This window comes from Acanthopagrus latus, chromosome 20 (genome assembly GCF_904848185.1).
Source record: "Acanthopagrus latus isolate v.2019 chromosome 20, fAcaLat1.1, whole genome shotgun sequence".
In the NCBI taxonomy this organism is placed as follows: domain Eukaryota; kingdom Metazoa; phylum Chordata; class Actinopteri; order Spariformes; family Sparidae; genus Acanthopagrus; species Acanthopagrus latus.
The window spans coordinates 11,083,778-11,097,461 of NC_051058.1; the positions used below are offsets into that span (position 1 = coordinate 11,083,778).

Genomic DNA, 13,684 nt, shown 5'->3' on the forward strand with positions numbered 1-13,684 from the left:
ATGCAAAAAACAGGTGAATAATTCAATATTATGACAGCAAATTAAGTTTGGCTGATCATTAACGCGCTTTTTGACAGTTGTAAAAGTACCCAGATGAAGTTTTCCCTCCGCTCATGTGGCTTCCTTGTGATAAAGTGCTGCCTTTACGCACATTGTTTTATTTGTATGTTTTGCTTTGTTTTGTTTTGTTTTGTTTTGTTTGATCATATGACTGAATTTTGGTTCAAGCTAAAAAAAAAATTAAAAAAAAAAAAGAAAGAAAGAAAACACGGGCCAATCTTACATGAGGTGAAGTTGTCTCCGATATAAATACACGCTGTATAATTAATCAGGTGTTTGATTGGCCTGCGGACGCGCGTGAGAGCGTGGCGCGCGCGTAAATCACAGAGATGCGGAGAATGCTGAGAGAATGTTTCTTTAAGACCCATTACCTTCCAATCCGACAGAGGGGGAGTCTGTGGTAAGGTGGCGTATCGTCTCTCTCCGCGTCCCCCACCCCCCCTCACTCCCTCCCTCTCTCTCCCCTCTCTCCTCGCCGTTTACATGTGGAGGGGAAAAAAAGGGGAGAAAATATACCACATCACAGCTGGTGAGCTTTTTTTACTCTCGCTTTTATTTTTTTCGGATGAGGGGCTCCGCCGAGGACCGATCCGAGGGAGATGGACCTGAGGGATATTTAACGGCAGACATGGACACTACGGGCTCCCCGCGATGACTGTGGTAAGGATGCAACTTCACACCGCCCCATCGCAACCCAGTTTTTACCACCGAGACGGAGGAGAGGAAGAATCATCCGGAGGAGGACATATGCATGCATACATTTCATTTTGTTGTTGTTGTTGCGATGAATGCATGTGTGTGCATATCCGACAATGTGTTGTCAAGGATCGAGGAGGTGGTGGTGTTGTAGCTGTGTGTGTGCGCGCGTTTGTGTGTGTCTATGCGTGTGTGTGTGGAAGGGATGGGGAGGGGGTTTACTATTTGAATAGAGGCAAAATAGGGCTTATATTAGGTGGACGATGCAACGCACGGTGTGTGTGTGTGTGTGTGTCGGTGGCGGTGAATTGACAGGTGTGTTGGCAGCGCACGGCACGATTTATTTAGGGCGCGCTCGCTCGCTCCCGTTTGCATACAGTGAGGTGAGAGAGAGAGAGAGAGAGAGAGAGGGAGAGAGGGGGGATAGGGAGAGAGAGGGGGGGTTGGGGGGATCATAAGATGCCACTGTATATTGGCCTACTATTTGTTGCTTGTAATTAATCATGGCTGTAACTAAGCCGCTCGCCGCTGGGAGCTTTGTAGTCAAACCTCCCAGCTCGCCTCGCGGCTGTCACCGGGCCTGTATGGGAGTTATAATTCTATAATGTCTGTAGAAAAAAAAGGTGGGGGGGGGGGGCATTACTGGAAAATGTTTATGCACCATCCTCCTCCATCTCCATCACCCTCTCCATCTCCATCTCGAACCTCTTCCTCCGCGTTTTTATGCTTTGATGGCCGTTTTTACGCAAGGAGGGGGGCCAATCTGGGGATCACTCCGATGCACACCAGCTTACTATAAGAATGTAGGTGCGTGCGTGCGTGCGTGCGCGCGGTGCGTGCGAGCGTGCATGCATGCGCGCCACCATCCGACGGTCTTTCCTCCATACATACCTACATTCAAGAAATGGAGGTAAGCCAGCCGCACAGACTAGTCCAGCTGTCATCCAGCACAGAAGAGGAGAGCCGCCTCGTCATCCCCCCCAACACCCCCCTCATCAGAGCAACACACAGTCTGCACGCGTGCGCGCGCGCGCGTGTGTGCATGTGGATGGAGGCGCGTTACAGTCCGCCTGTAACGCTTTCATTCCCTCTGCCCAGCTGCCGACAATCACTTATCGATTCCAATGATGCGTTTCTTGGCCGGGGGGGTACTGTTTCATGGTATTAGGAGGAGAGGAGGAGAGGAGAGGAGAGGAGGGGGGGATTGGGTTGGGTGCTGCTGCTGCTGCTGCTGCTGGTGATGGTGGTGGTGTCGGGGAGGGGGTTCATTATGAGTCGCTACATGCATATGCCGTGCGGGGTTTTTTTTTTTTTTATTGTAAAGAATCAAGAATGCATCCATCGCGCGTGCTTTCTCTGATTTAACACGCAGCTGGATGAAAAAAAGAAAAGAAAAAAAAAAACACATCGCCCCTTTTTATTTATTTTTTAATTGTCGGAGCCTGCAACCCCCCTCCCCGCCCCAGTGTCTGGTGGTGGAGGAACTGTTTTTGCTGCTCCCTCTCTTCCTCTCTTTCTCTTTCACAAACACACACACAGCAGACACAAGGCTATGACATTTTCCTTTGCCCGGTTTTTTTTTTTTTTTTTAACAGTAACATGATACACAGCCTAATTAGGGGGAGGAGGATGAGGAGATGGTGGTGGTGGTTGTGTGGGGGGGGGGGGTTGTCATAATTGGTCATCCAGCAACCAGATACTGTAAAGCCTGTCTGTGCACTCCAGGGTAAGCGGCTATGAGCAGGATTCACTGTGGCTTGTGTGTGATGATGATGATGATGATGATGATGATGATGATGATGATGTGGGCAATCATGATGTGAAAACACCCACATGTGCGCACAAACACACACACACACAGCATCGAATGGAGAATGGTGACACTGTGACACAAGCTCACCCGGTGGATCCGGCTCGCTGTTTTCACGCCGCTCTCAAACAAAAGATCTCCTGCGAACTCGTCCACGGTGTCATTTTAATGCAGCAGACATGTAGTACTCTCTCCCTCTCCCTCTCTCTCTCTCATAAACACACACACGGGTCCTGGAGCCCGGTGACCTCACAGCTGACGCTTCAGTCAAAACTGCATGCTGCACAGTTGTGTTTCGCCTGCACTGAATCAGCACTCCCATGAAAGCTATGAATCCTCTTTTTTTTCCCCTTTTCTTTTCTTTAAAAAAGAAAGCACATACTCATCGTACGACACAGTCCGAGCATGGCAAACTATGCCTTGATAGTTACCTTGCAGTAATCACATTACCCTGTTTTTCCTGCTGCCCCTGCTGAGCTAATGAAGAGCGGCTGGTAATGACAATGAGTAATTCCAAGACTACCCCGAGCCAAGCTATAGGAAGTTCTTTTATACAGGCCACCCTACACTTAGCATATCAGCTGTTTCAAGGTCCTGCACCAACTGAAATTGATTTTCTGAGGAAATATTGTGTAGTTTGGATCACAAAGTAGCAATTAGAAGATGTTGTAGTCTTTGGTAAACCCAGCACAAATGCCAGAAAGAAACGTTGGCAATGTACGTTTCTGTAAACTGCAGATATTTTTAAACTTTACGTTGCAATTGTTTATGTCGGAATGGTGTTCAGTTTGACATTTTCAGGTCGTGTTGATGACTTATGGTCTGATTAGGTTTAGGCACATAAAGCACTTGGTTGAGGTTGGGAAAGGATCAAGTTTTGGCTCACTTGTTTAAAAACTTACACAACATCCTGCTTTAAAAAACTGAGCGGTTCATGTGCTTACAAATGTTGAAACTCTGTCTTGAACAGTGGTCTCTGGCTCGGGTTAACCCCACCACCATCACCTGCACCTCTCAAAGTGAAAGTGAGCTCCTGAACATGTAACGTGAACATGACATGACACGTATTGTACAAATCTTGATATGGTAAATATGACCAGTAGATATTTTAACATTTTATTCTCGTGACTGGGCTTGGGAAAACATCGGAGGTACTTGGCATAGTTTGATCAACAGAGATTTTTTAAGCTGTGGTGCCATCACCAAAGGCGTTGTGTCTGTCCAGAAATGCTTTTTTTCCCCCACTCCTACAAAAAACAATAGATCCTAATAAACTAATTAGGTCTTTTGAAAGTGTTAATGTTAGCTGAATGCTTCTGAAAGGCCGCCCCATAATGATTGTGGGCAATGTAAAACCCCAAAAGAAGAGTGACTTCCTGTTATTCCTCAGAACAGTTGACAACCAAATCATGTTTTCTTCCTCAGGCCTTAGCAAAAAATACTTTTGTGTACATTTGCCACTTTGCAAAAAGAAAACAAAAAACAAAAGTGTGGCAATGCAGACCTTTAACATCATCTACTTAACAGATGCACTGCTACACTTATTGCTTCAGTTCTGATTCAGTTCAAGCGCAGATGCAACCTTCTGTGTTTCAATACTCAGATATCTCCAAATTGAGGACATGTGGAGTTGGCCAACTGTTAGACGCTCACTCAACCTGCAGACAGTCTCATGTAATGTTGCCGAGGGTTCATGGTCCAGCGCTTGCTGTGCTTGTACGTTTATTTTGAATTCTGGGGGATTACTGAAAAACTGACCAATACATCATTTGTGCTGTAACATTTTGACTGTGGGCTTAGAATGGCATTATAACAGTAAGAGAGAATAAATCATTAAAACATCAGACCGTGGAATCAAGATCAAATGGCTGATTGTTTCATCAGTCCAATACCCAATAGGTGAATTATGTCAGTATCGACCTGATATTGGATCCAAGTTATTCAGCAAGGCATCTTCCATGTGAACCTTTTTACACCTAAATGTATTAAAAGCATTGTTCATGTCTTGCCTCATCTGGGTGACAAGACCATATTTGTTATCGTATGATATACAGGAACAATATGGCATTATTACAACACGCTTACCTACCGTAGTATATGCAGCTATCAGTGTGTCAGAGAGGTTTCGGAACATTTCTTAGATGCGATTACACTCTGAACTGTATTTTAAGGAAACGCAGTTGATGCCAGTTCAGTCACGCATCAGCGATCATCCATCAGTGGAGCGGGGAAAGGAAGTAAGTTGTTTTTTAGTGGGACATACAGTGAGGTTGCCAAGCACTCCAGCCAGCTCACCAGCATGAGGAGCTAATTCAGTATCTGTATCAGGCCTCCAATTACCAGCCAGCAGTCCCCGTCTCTGGTCCTGGACGTCTATATAATAATAATGAGAAAACTGGCAGGGCTTGTTTCTACCGGTGCTGAGGTTGTGCGCTAAATATGTTTGATTCACAAAATGGATGACTTTTCGGTCGGACAAAAGAAATTCTTTACAGAGCTGCCCAGCCTCGATGACGTAAAGAAGCCTGCATGGGGCACTAAATCAGTCCAAACCACTTAAAAGTATAAAGGCCAGTGCAAGCCCCCCTGAGTATTGCAGACTAGACAGTGAAGAATATGGAAGGAAAGAAAAAGAAGGACACGAGGCGCTATAATAATGCTGATTGCCCGAATCCATACCGTTCTGGCCCACAGTTTGCAGCGTGAGCCAGAGGCTTTTGTCCAGCTGAAAAAAGTCATTTAAGATATGCAGATCACTTACAAGAAGACTGATTAAAGGAAGCTTTTTGGGAGTGAGATCACTTTTTGTAACGCAATCACATGCCCCTTTTGTTTTTTTGTTTTTGTTTTTTGTTTTTTTAGAAAACTGAGAATATCTTTGCTTAAATAAATCAGATTAGCATTTTCATACTTTGATCAGCGTCAGGTATCAAATCAAACTCAAAGTGACCGATACCTTTTAACAGTGGTTGGACAGACAGATAAGGAAATACGTGTATCACATCTACCAGCACCTCGTAATCTCACAAATTCTACACACAGAACACATTATATCAAGTTTGAGAGATCAGGAATTCATTGCTCGGGGTAGTTTTACACAACACAGAACAAGACATAGTGATTGTCCTAATTATTGAGCTTTAGAGGTGCTGGTAGGGAAATGTGTCACCTTTGGACAGCACACAGTTTCTTCTCCCTATGTTGAGCTAAGCTGAGCTAACTGGCTAATGGCTTAGTAGCTTTAGGCTACTCAACAGAGATGTGGACTCACACGACTTAAAAAATAAATCAATAAATCGTATAGCGATCAGCTGAGGTGACGTCATTTTAGTAGGCTAGCCTAATATTAGCATTGCCTTGGTTCCCTTGAAAAAAAAAAAAGATGGGATTTTCACACTGTATTTTGGATTATTGCAGAAGCTGAGCTTTGTAGCAACACAAGTTTATTATACTCGCAAGTTACAATCATTCGCTGCTAAAGTCCGAATGCAAAGACTGGTGGTGTGTGTCCGTGTCTTGGTGTTTGGCATGATCGCGTTTAATGTGCTCCCCTCTCATTAAGCTGCATCTTAGAAACTACCTTTTTAAAGATGCAAAGACATGTTTACATTTACATGTGGGATATATACGGATGCCTTTTATGTTATAGAGCAAAACATGGGATTCTCCTGAGCTTGTGTAAACCACGGACTGCATTTTAAGGCATCCAACCAAAGACCCATTCAAAAAGCCCAGACAAAGGAATTTATCTCTGGGTTTTAAGAACCACAACTTTCCAATAACTCCACTAACTTGGAATGATGTCACATCCTGCTTAGGCTGAGTATAAAAATGCATGTTTTAAAGCAGTGTGGATATCAGTTCCATTTTAGGTTTTGTTCCAAATGTTAATAGCTGGTGAAAAATGGAGTCACTAAGGTATTCACAGAAATAATACACTGAATCACATTCTAAAGGGTCTTTTTTATAGGAGATTAGAAAGCCTCCGTTATTACTGCAGATTATCCAAACCAACTGCAGCTCTGTTAGAGAATCTGGCCTTAAAACATGGATAATGAGAGCACATAATGGTGTTTGGTCTCGAAAACACTTGGACTCGGGACTTGTTGGTGCTTTGGACTTGACACAGGCCGGCAAGCCAAGATTTGACAGCCCACTTACTCTGACTTGCGACAATGACTTTGTCCCTCCTCTGCTATTTAATCGACAGGCGTGGAAAGCAAATACATGCAGGCCCACATTTCCCAGAATGCCTTTGCCGAACCGATTCATTTAACACAGAGACTGTCACGCAGCCCTTTGTATTGTCTGGACTATCTCTGGCTTGAATGTTTACGGTTTCAAGACATTTCTCAACCAGCGTGCATACTACTCTGACACGTCTTTGATTTCATTCCCAGTAACCTGAGATGTGAAAGGTTCACGGTGGATGTAAAAGCAGAGGATTTATCATTTTATTGCCGTTGTCATCTTATCACTGTCACTTTATCATAGTCTTGCATGAGTTTGTCCTGTTGTCTTAAACTAGCCGCTCACTCTTCCGGTGACCTCTCTCATTTGTTCTATGCACAGTGGAGTTTACTGAGGAGGATCTAATGCAGTGCCTGCTCTCTTTTTCAGCTCTTACCCCCGGTGCTGTGAGGAGCTCTGCCCTCTTGGACACAATTTTGGGAGCTTCGGCCCTCCTTTGTCCCTTCCTTCCCCCCCGTAACCCCTTTCCCTTCCTCGCCCTCAGCCAATCCGAGCCGCCCACAGAACGGCTTCCCCGCAGATACTTCCTCCTCTTGCATAACACTGAAAACACATAAGCATTCTGATCACTTACCATGCAGGTTGTGAAGGAAAACAAGTGAGCAAAGACACACACAAGTGAGTGCTGGAGAGGGAACATAAAAGGCAATAAACAGAGGAAGATATGCAGACCAAAGGAATGATATTTTTGGAAAACTGAAGATGTAAAGATTTATATTTTGTACATCCAACTTTTAGTACGAGCTCATATCAACACAAAGACAGACATTTTGCACGCACAATCTGCTGTTTAGTTTTTTTTTTCCTTCATTAGCTTGACACACACGCGCCACGGTCTCATGATGATGTGCGAGGTGATGCCCACCATTTCTGAGGATGGGCGAAGCGGGACTGGCGGGGGCCCCTCCTCACCTGCCGGGGCGGGTGTCGGTGGCTCCGGGGGTGCGATGGGAGGAGGAGGCTTCAGCGGGAGGGAGCCCAGAGGCGGAGGAGACGAAGGAGGCAGCACGGGGAACCTGGAGTCGCTGATGGTCAACATGCTGACGGAGAGGGAGAGGCTGCTGGAGAACCTGAGAGAGACGCAGGACAGCCTGGGCACGGCTCAGCTCCGCCTCCGCGAGCTCGGCCACGAAAAGGAGTCCCTTCAGAGGCAGCTATCCATCGCCCTGCCACAGGTACGCCCGTGTGCATGTGTGTGTTTACAATGGAAAGGTGAACATGTCAGGTTTCTAAGCGAAAGTGTGTGTTTTGGCTCATAGAGCATTAAGTTCCTCCTTGTGCGGCAACGTTGTTTATCCTCTGTGCTATCAGCGTGTCGTTATGTATGAGTGTGTGCGATTGTGAGGCGAGCTCATGAGACAGTAAGCCTTCGCAGTGACAGTTCATGCAGAGAGACGCAGCTCAAGAGTGGATGCTAAATACTTCCCCGAGTTTCCTCACTAATGTTGTTCTTACTAATGCGGTGGGTTTATGCTCCCATCATCTCCTGGCTGTTTAGTCCAAGTTGCATCCGCAATTTTCCCTCTTATTGTGTAATCAGTTTTTATTATGTTTGTTGACCGTGTTGTTAGTGGATGATTAATGACGCTGGAGGCCAATATTTGTTTATGGCTTCGGCTAAATGAATACTTAATTTTAGAGGAATTCTCTTCAGTTTATTTAATTGCTCATTAATGATAACTGGAATGTGAAGATTTTCTCCCACATTTAGAACAACTTTCTCCATTTTCACTGGGTCTAACCCACAGCCCTGAACGTTCATTAATAACGGTGTGTGGATGTTAAGTTATGGATGTGGAATGACATCCCTGTTTATGGACATAAGCTAATTGTGCAGTAAAAAATATGTGAAGTTGCATTCAGGTGTACAGGACACTGCTGGGAAGTATCAGGGTCCTGTTTGCAATAAACACATTCCATTATACCAGTTCTTTTAGACTGTATTGGCCACATTATTGTCATTCTACTGGTAATGATTTTGAAACAAGTGGAGTAAAACTTGTGAGCACAAATCAACCAAATCGAATTCAATCAGGATTCCTGGTGGATATGTTTGTCACAACTGCTAGCTCTGACTTGACTGATCTTGTATTGATTCAATAACAAGATCACTGTCATTGTCACTATTTCAAGGTTTTTAAGGGGCATCAGAAAAGTATTTTTACCTGGTTTCTCGGATCAAATTTTGATGTCAAAATGTAAAAAGAGACTCGAGCCTTTCACACCTGAACGTGGAGTCACCAGAGCTACTGCCATTATTCCTCAGACGACACATTTTGATGTGTTGTTTGGTTGCTGTGCTTATTGTCATTCAAATGTACATGACCTGAATACAGTATCGTAGAAGGAATTCGGTGTCTTGATCTCCCATTTGTCCTGAAATGTTCCAACATAATGACAAAATAACACCCAAACCAGCATGAAATTATCACTTCTGGAGCTGAAACAATTGGTCAGTTCATCATAAGATGATGGACGGGAAACTGTTAGCAGCTACTCTGATAAAAGACTGTTGCTGAAGTCTTTTATCAACCAAAAACACCACAAATTCTTCTTTTGAAAAGTTCCCTTAGGTTTTAATAAATTGTAATTTACTTACATATGATTGACTCATTTCTGAAATTGTGTGGACTCAACAGTTAATCATTAATTAATCGACAGATTGATCAATAATGGAAATACATTTTAGTTGCATCTAGGGCCGGATGATTAATCGGACAAATTACTCTAGGCAGACTTTTTTTGGAGCCCCCCCCTCACATTTTTATATTTGGTAAATAAACAAAATAAGTTGAATGCCATAGGATAATTCTTATACTCATTAGTTAAGTGCATGTGTTAGGTGTTCTACTTATATTTCGGTATTCATAGGCAAGTGGTAAGTTGTATAAGACAAGTATAGCTGACACTGTGTACGCTTAAAAATGATTGGTCAATATTTACATCTAAAGATGTAGAAGTTTTAGACCAGAGATTTTTGTCTTTTTCTATATTTTAGATTTTATTTTGATTTTTTTAATGTGTATATTAATAAGCATGTTAAAGATTACTTAGGCTAAGCAGTTCTTTTCTCCTCTGTCTGGACCACTTAGCTGCAGCAAGGTCCTGGGCATGTTATGAGAATGCCTACAGTAATCGCTGCATAAAGGTTAACAACATACCATCATAAATGAAGCATTGTGAGAAGCCCCAGCATACACTCATATTCTCCAGATGTGAGTGAACATGATTCTTCTTGCACAGTGAAAATTAAATGCAATAATTACCATTCCCACTTAAAATGTGAGTCATTTCACAATCAGAATATCTGTCAAAACGATTGCATATCATTGAGCGGTAGTTGCATCTCTGAACACCTCTCCGATGCGATTTCAACGAACATTTGAACAGTACAAACTCATTATAAAAGTGCTACATAATTGAATGTTCGGGTGTTTTTGATATGTATATGATATTTTGAAGTCATCCTCAATTTACAGTTAACACACCAGACAAAAGCATTTTCAGGTTCAAGATAATTTAAATTAATGGAGGGAGCATGTAAGGGTAGAGTGAGACGAAATAGAAAAGAAACTATAAGGCCACAACGGAAGCCAACTGAGAAGCTGACCCCTATCCAAACAAGAAAGAATCCCATAAGGCCAAGAGCCAATGGACCCACTGTGTCACCATCTGCATACATCTCTCTCTGGCTCTGTCTCTCTTTTCCCTCCTCCAAGCACACACAGACCAATTTCATGTCTACTTTCCACTGTTTTGTAAGCATAAAGCTGCTAATCCTTACCGTTACCATCTACACATTCTTCTCACAGACAGTGTTTGCCTCTGAGCTGAAGGCCTTCGGCGGCGACGAGAAGGAATCACAGACGGAGTGGTTTCTTTTTTTTGTTTAAGGAAATGTAAGACATGCTCTCCTGTTCGCACACCGCTTTGCCGTTATGCAGGAGTCACAAACGCACTCCCAGCGGTGTTGTAAATGACATATCGATGCTGTGTTTTTTGGGGTCTCTCTTGTGCATTCCAGCACAGAGCCATTGTGTAACAGTGTGATGTAATCCATCCATGAGTGCGAGTTCACAGAGGAGGATGAGAGAGAGAGAGAGAGAGAGAGAGAGAGAGAGAGAGAGAGAGAGAGAGAGGTGCTGGAAACTGTGTCAGTGATTTGCATGATTATTATGAAGGTTTACATCATGAACGGTGTCCTACATGCTTGGTCTCAGGTGTTCTGCGAGCATGTTTTCTGGAGGGGTTGTGTATATTTTCAGTGCTGTATGTTTGCGTGCTGAACGCAGTCCATTCTCTTCTCACAGTCACACGATTTTTGGCTGCGTCCGGCCTGAATTATTGGTGTGTCCCTTTAAACTCACATCATAGCTCATCGTACCCCACTTAAACTATTAAAACCATATGTTTAAACAGTTTGTTTTCCGCTTGCCCCTGAACGCAGCTTGTGTGTTCCACAGGAGTTTGCGGTGTTGACAAAAGAGCTGAACGTTTGCCGGGAGCAGCTTCTGGAGAGGGAGGAGGAGATTGCCGAGCTCAAGGCGGAGAGAAACAACACACGTGTAAGATGTTTAGCGGCCATTTTGCTTATTAGCACTGTAACAGCCTCAGTGTTATCTTCCTCACCCATTGTGGTTGTGTGGGCGTGACACTGTTTCATTTGCTTGTTTTGTTTTCTCCTTCTCTCCCTCTTTCTCCTGCACATTTTCTTTTCTCCTTGTGTATCCTCTTTATGGCCTTATCTCCTTTCCTTATCTCTCCCGCTCCCTCCTTGTCCCTTTTATGCTACCTGGCGTTCTCCTCGACGCCTAATTTCATCTCATTGTCACTCCTACAACCCTTCACTCTCCTGCATCTTCCCCGAGCCTTCTATCCTTCTGTCTCTGTCTGTCATCCATCCCCCCACCCCTCCTCATCCTCTTTGTCTCCCTGTCTTACCTTTTCTCCTTGCAGCTGTTGCTGGAACACCTGGAGTGTCTGGTGTCTCGCCACGAGCGCAGTCTGAGGATGACGGTGGTGAAAAGACAAGCCCAGTCCCCGGCGGGGGTCTCCAGCGAGGTGGAAGTCCTCAAGGCCCTCAAGTCTCTGTTCGAGCACCACAAGGCCTTGGACGAGAAGGTGGGTCAAACTGTCACGCTGCAGATCAGGGCCTGTACTTATCTGCTGAAGGTCAAATTTTGAAGAAGAAGGATAGAAACACACACACACACACACACAAAACTTCACCAATCTTTCACCAATTTATTCTGTCCTGGTCACCCAACATGCTAACGTTTCAGCCCAATTGGCCTTCAACAGGGCACAAAGGAAAATAGAATTCATGTCATTTTACCACATAGCCACAAACTGGGCCCACCATATCACTTGAGTTACCAATAACTGCTGCTAACTGAAGCTGCCATTAGCTAGTTAGGTCAATTAGTGGTGCATCTAGTGGTCGGACAGGGTGCCCTGAGAACCAGGGGAGTTTTGATGTTTGCACCACTACCATGGGAATGCTGCCCGCCTACCGGAATGAGCTGTTGCTAGCCTGTCAGAATGCTAAATCACCAAGTAGATATCTCTTCTTTTCTCAGTTTTCAGAGAACATTCGTAAAAATGTATGGGTGAAAAAGTTAGCGGCTAGCCTGTGAAGATATTGGAGCATTTAGCAGGCGACAAGCCGGATACAGAGGGATTACTGAATTTACATCTGTCAGGTGACCAGAAATTCAATCAAAACTTTATGAAATTGTTTCTCTGTATCTGCTTTCTGTGTAAATTGGCTGTTTGCTAACAAGTTAGCCTCATTAGCTTTACAAATGATACAGTATGTCAAATGTTGCTTTTATAGCTTGTTCCTGCTGCCACAAAGAAGCCAAAAAAAATTGCACAAATTTGTTGTTGCGGGTTTCAAATTAAAGGCTTTTGATAAAATGTCTTTTAACTTAAAAATCTGCAAATTAGCGCAGGCTAAATGGCTGCAGTATGGACATTGACAAGTACCATCTGGCACTTGTTTTGGACTCACTGTAAAATATACAGTATAAATGGATATGGTGAAGTGATATGCATGAAGCAAAACAGGTTGTAGGTGATTTGTTGACTTTAAATACAGGGGATGGACCCAGTTCGCATCATTCAAACAGGACTAGCAAATTGAGTTCTCTGATTCTTCTGGTTTCAGAACCATTGCCGGGGCTACAGCTTAACTTTGTACAACCCTCAGTCAGACAAAGGATCAATGAGTCAGGCAGACTACACTTACTTAATCAACTTACCAAATGTCTGTATTACAAGGGGATAAAGGTTAACAAGGGAGATGTATATTGGTCACTTTGGGGATGACATCCATTCTCATTCCCCTTCAAATCACCACTCGAGAATGGGGTAGTTTTAGCTTAGATGTTTAAGCAAACACATATTTGATAGATGTTAAACTCAAACCATAATTGAAGGATGAATCCTTGCATCTCATTCTCGCATTTGATCATGTGCTACTCTACATGCTTCCTTCTGCACTGCAAGTAGGAGTAAGTTACTTCAACTATTTTTCACTTCACTCTCTTCACTCACTTTAAGTTGGCCCTTCTGAGAATTCCTAGAATTTTTTCAGAAGCCTTGTTGATGATAACACCCACAGTGCTGGTGTGGGATCTATTGAACGGCAATGCAGTGCACAGAAATACCTAATGCTCCTTTTCTCAAGAAATTCTGTAGTGGTTTGAGTGTTTGGGCCTCTTCCGAAGTGTTTAATATTGAATTCAACTTTTTCTTGCTCTCTCGAGCAGGATCATCAGGGAGGTCAATAAGATGTATTTACAGTACGAGTTGTAATTTGTAAACAGCATAATGGTCAGTCCACTTATATCACGTCTTCTCGAC

At 43.7% G+C, this 13,684-nt stretch overlaps 1 protein-coding gene across 3 annotated transcripts in view; it reads left to right on the plus strand.

Annotated features, from left to right (window-relative positions):
- Window positions 1-492: 492 nt before the first annotated feature.
- The window catches only part of LOC119010093 (liprin-alpha-3-like), a 30,166-nt gene continuing 16,974 nt past the window's right edge, over window positions 493-13,684 (plus strand). For all 3 annotated transcript variants that reach the window (XM_037081956.1, XM_037081957.1, XM_037081959.1), the window contains exons 1-4: window positions 493-720; window positions 7,187-7,992; window positions 11,281-11,382; window positions 11,774-11,938. In XM_037081956.1, coding sequence (XP_036937851.1) covers window positions 7,657-7,992; window positions 11,281-11,382; window positions 11,774-11,938 — 603 coding nt within the window. In that variant the 5' untranslated portion in view covers window positions 493-720; window positions 7,187-7,656. The remainder of the gene's footprint in view (window positions 721-7,186; window positions 7,993-11,280; window positions 11,383-11,773; window positions 11,939-13,684) is intronic.